General features: G+C 39.7%; 1 protein-coding gene across 1 annotated transcript in view; it reads left to right on the top strand.

Moving 5' to 3' along the window:
- CSUI_001445 (uncharacterized protein) overlaps positions 1–2587 on the top strand; it is a 7568-nt gene extending 4981 nt beyond the window's left edge. Inside the window, exon 3 of the mRNA XM_068061651.1 lies at positions 394–2587. Within this exon, the coding sequence (XP_067926374.1) occupies positions 394–420 (27 nt within the window). The 3' untranslated portion in view covers positions 421–2587. The remainder of the gene's footprint in view (positions 1–393) is intronic.
- The last annotated feature ends 4 nt before the right edge of the window (positions 2588–2591 follow it).

Genomic DNA, 2591 nt, shown 5'->3' with positions numbered 1-2591 from the left:
ATCTATCTATATCTATCTATCTTTAATCTATCTATCTTCAATCTATCTATCTTTAATCTATCTATCTTTAATCTATCTATCTTCAATCTATCTATCTATCTATCTATCTATCTATCTTTAATCTATCTATCTATCTTTAATCTATCTATCATTCTGTAATCCAACTATGTGTCTCTAATCCATCTGTCTACCTATCTATCTATTTCTCTTTATCTATCTGTCTTTCTTTAATCTCACTATCTATCTTGAATCTGTCTATCTCTGCATGCATATTTGAAGTCTGTAGTGTGTAGAGTGTGGGACAGACTCTTTCGCTTCGTGTGTTTCTCCGATGTACGATTTTTCTAGAGATCTCTTCATCTTCTCTCTCTTCGTCTTCTTCTCTCCATGCAGGTATATCAGATGAAAAGAAATGGCTGACTGGGGGAGGAGAAGATAGATACACCTCGGAAACAGCAGCAGCAGCAGAAGTCTGACACCCGAGGTGTACGTACACCTGAAGCGACATTCCAGAAAGGTCATTCAGAATCTTCCCTTTTTCTTTCTTACAGGAGTGCTAGTGACAGGAAGGATTTCTTTATCCCTCATCTATCTTCTTCTCTTCATAAAACTCACAGCGAGAATATCGAAGGAACCTCATTGTCGTCAGCATCGGCATTTCTTCGTCTTCAAGAACGAACTTCTACACAGCCTTCTCTTTCTCTTGGTCTTTTCCCTCAGAGAAAGATCTCTCTGAATCGACGTTCTTTTCTTCTCTTCTTCATCTTCCTCCTCTTCGTTGCTTTCTTCTTCTTCTTTTTCATTGACTCCTCCGCAGTTGTGTGTGAAGAAGAAAGAGCAGCCATAGCAGCAGTGTTTCACCTCGAGCTTCTCCGATAGAATTTCTGGTATTATGGTCGAGATCTTCTTCTTCTTCTGCAGATGCGACGCCTATCATCCATCAGTCGTTTTCTACCTAAATCCTTCAGAGACGTCGAAGAAGATCGTCTTTGCAGGTGCTTGAGAAGCAGGGGGGAGCCTCTGTCTGTTCCGATGGATAGACCGCCTGCTTCGCTGGCTCATGGAAGGACAAGCGGTCATTCAGAAAAAGACGCCAGAGAGAGAAAGAAAGAGAAAGAAAGAAAGAAAGAAAGAGAGAAAGAAAGAAAGGAAGAAAGAAAGAAAGAAAGTAGAGAAAAGGAAAGGTTGTTTCGTTTTTTGAGTGAGGTGAAGAATAGATGAATGAAAGCTCTTCGACAATAAGACAAACGAAGGGGGAATTTCTTGATGTCTTCTCTTAGGTTATGTATGGAGAACAAGAAGAATGAGAAGGAGACTAGTTTGTATGCATGCATGCATGCTTAGATAGAGGGATAGCTGAGCTGGGCGAAAAAGGGGCCGTGGTGATAAAGCTGTTTATGGGGTGAGAGGGGTAGGCAAGATGTTGGAGGAAAGTCGTCATGTTCTTGCCGTTGCTTGGAGATAAGAAGAGAGTGGAGGAAGAGATGAAATATGAAGAGAAGAAGTCCGAAGAAGATATTTCGATCAGCCGCCCATTCTTTTCCTAAGAAGAAGAACAAGGGATTGGAGTTTTCTGTCTTCCCTTCTTTTCGAAAGAATTTTTTAAATAGTAACCGGACATACATCACGTTCTCCCTTGACGTGTATATACACCTCAGCAGGAGGACATGTGTGCATGCATGCAAAGATAGATAGATCAAAGATAGGGCGTTAGATCGAGCCAAATGTGATGTTTTGTCACTCTTAGTATTCGTATTCATTCGGAAAGAAGATAGAAAAAGAGAAGAGTGTTTTCCACTCGATCCAACCTATATGACCGTGATAAGTCGAATGATATGACAGATTTAGGTATTTCATACTTTTCTTCTCTTGTCTTTCTTACGTTTTCTTGTCGCCGTCTTATCTTCCTTCTCCTTTTCAATCATCAAACTTTTACTTCCTGTCCCCCCCTCTCTTCTTCTCTCTCACTACATCTACAACTTCTTCAGAATCCCTCCTAAATACCAGGTTATGTATACGTATAGATAACATATATATGCAGGTATACATAGAGAGATGTTTAGAATATGTATACAGAGAGAGACAGTTGATGTAGATATTTTGTATGGCTGTCTATAGATTTGTCTATGTATGGAGGTCTTCATCTGTATAGATCCCTAGATCTACAGCAGAGGACCGGGTGTTTCAAATCCATCGTTGCGTGCATGCATTCTCCTTCTGCCCTAGCAAGCTTTCTCTTCTTCTTTTCCCTCTGCTTTTCAATTCTCTTTAATGTTTTTCGTAACTAGAGAGAAAGAAAGGAAAAGAAAGAAGATTAACTCGCTCCTGCTTTATCAAGTTAAAAGAAGAAATCCTCTCTTTGTCAAGGACACACAAATGAAATTCTCGACCTTTGGGTCTTTTCTTTTCTTGGACTTCCCGCTTTCCCCCCTTCATTTTGTTCATCCTCTTGGCATTTCCCTAGATATCTTTGGTTTATCCACGATCTATTACCAGCCTGTCTCTTATTTGACAATTATTATCTATCTATCTATCTCTTTATATCTGTATAGGGTGTATATCCATCTATCTACCTATGTGTCTATCTATCT

The sequence above is a fragment of the Cystoisospora suis genome (genome assembly GCF_002600585.1).
Source record: "Cystoisospora suis strain Wien I chromosome Unknown contig_570, whole genome shotgun sequence".
Taxonomy (NCBI): domain Eukaryota; phylum Apicomplexa; class Conoidasida; order Eucoccidiorida; family Sarcocystidae; genus Cystoisospora; species Cystoisospora suis.
Note: the sequence above shows the minus strand (reverse complement) of the source record. Positions and strands in the feature narration are given on the sequence as shown.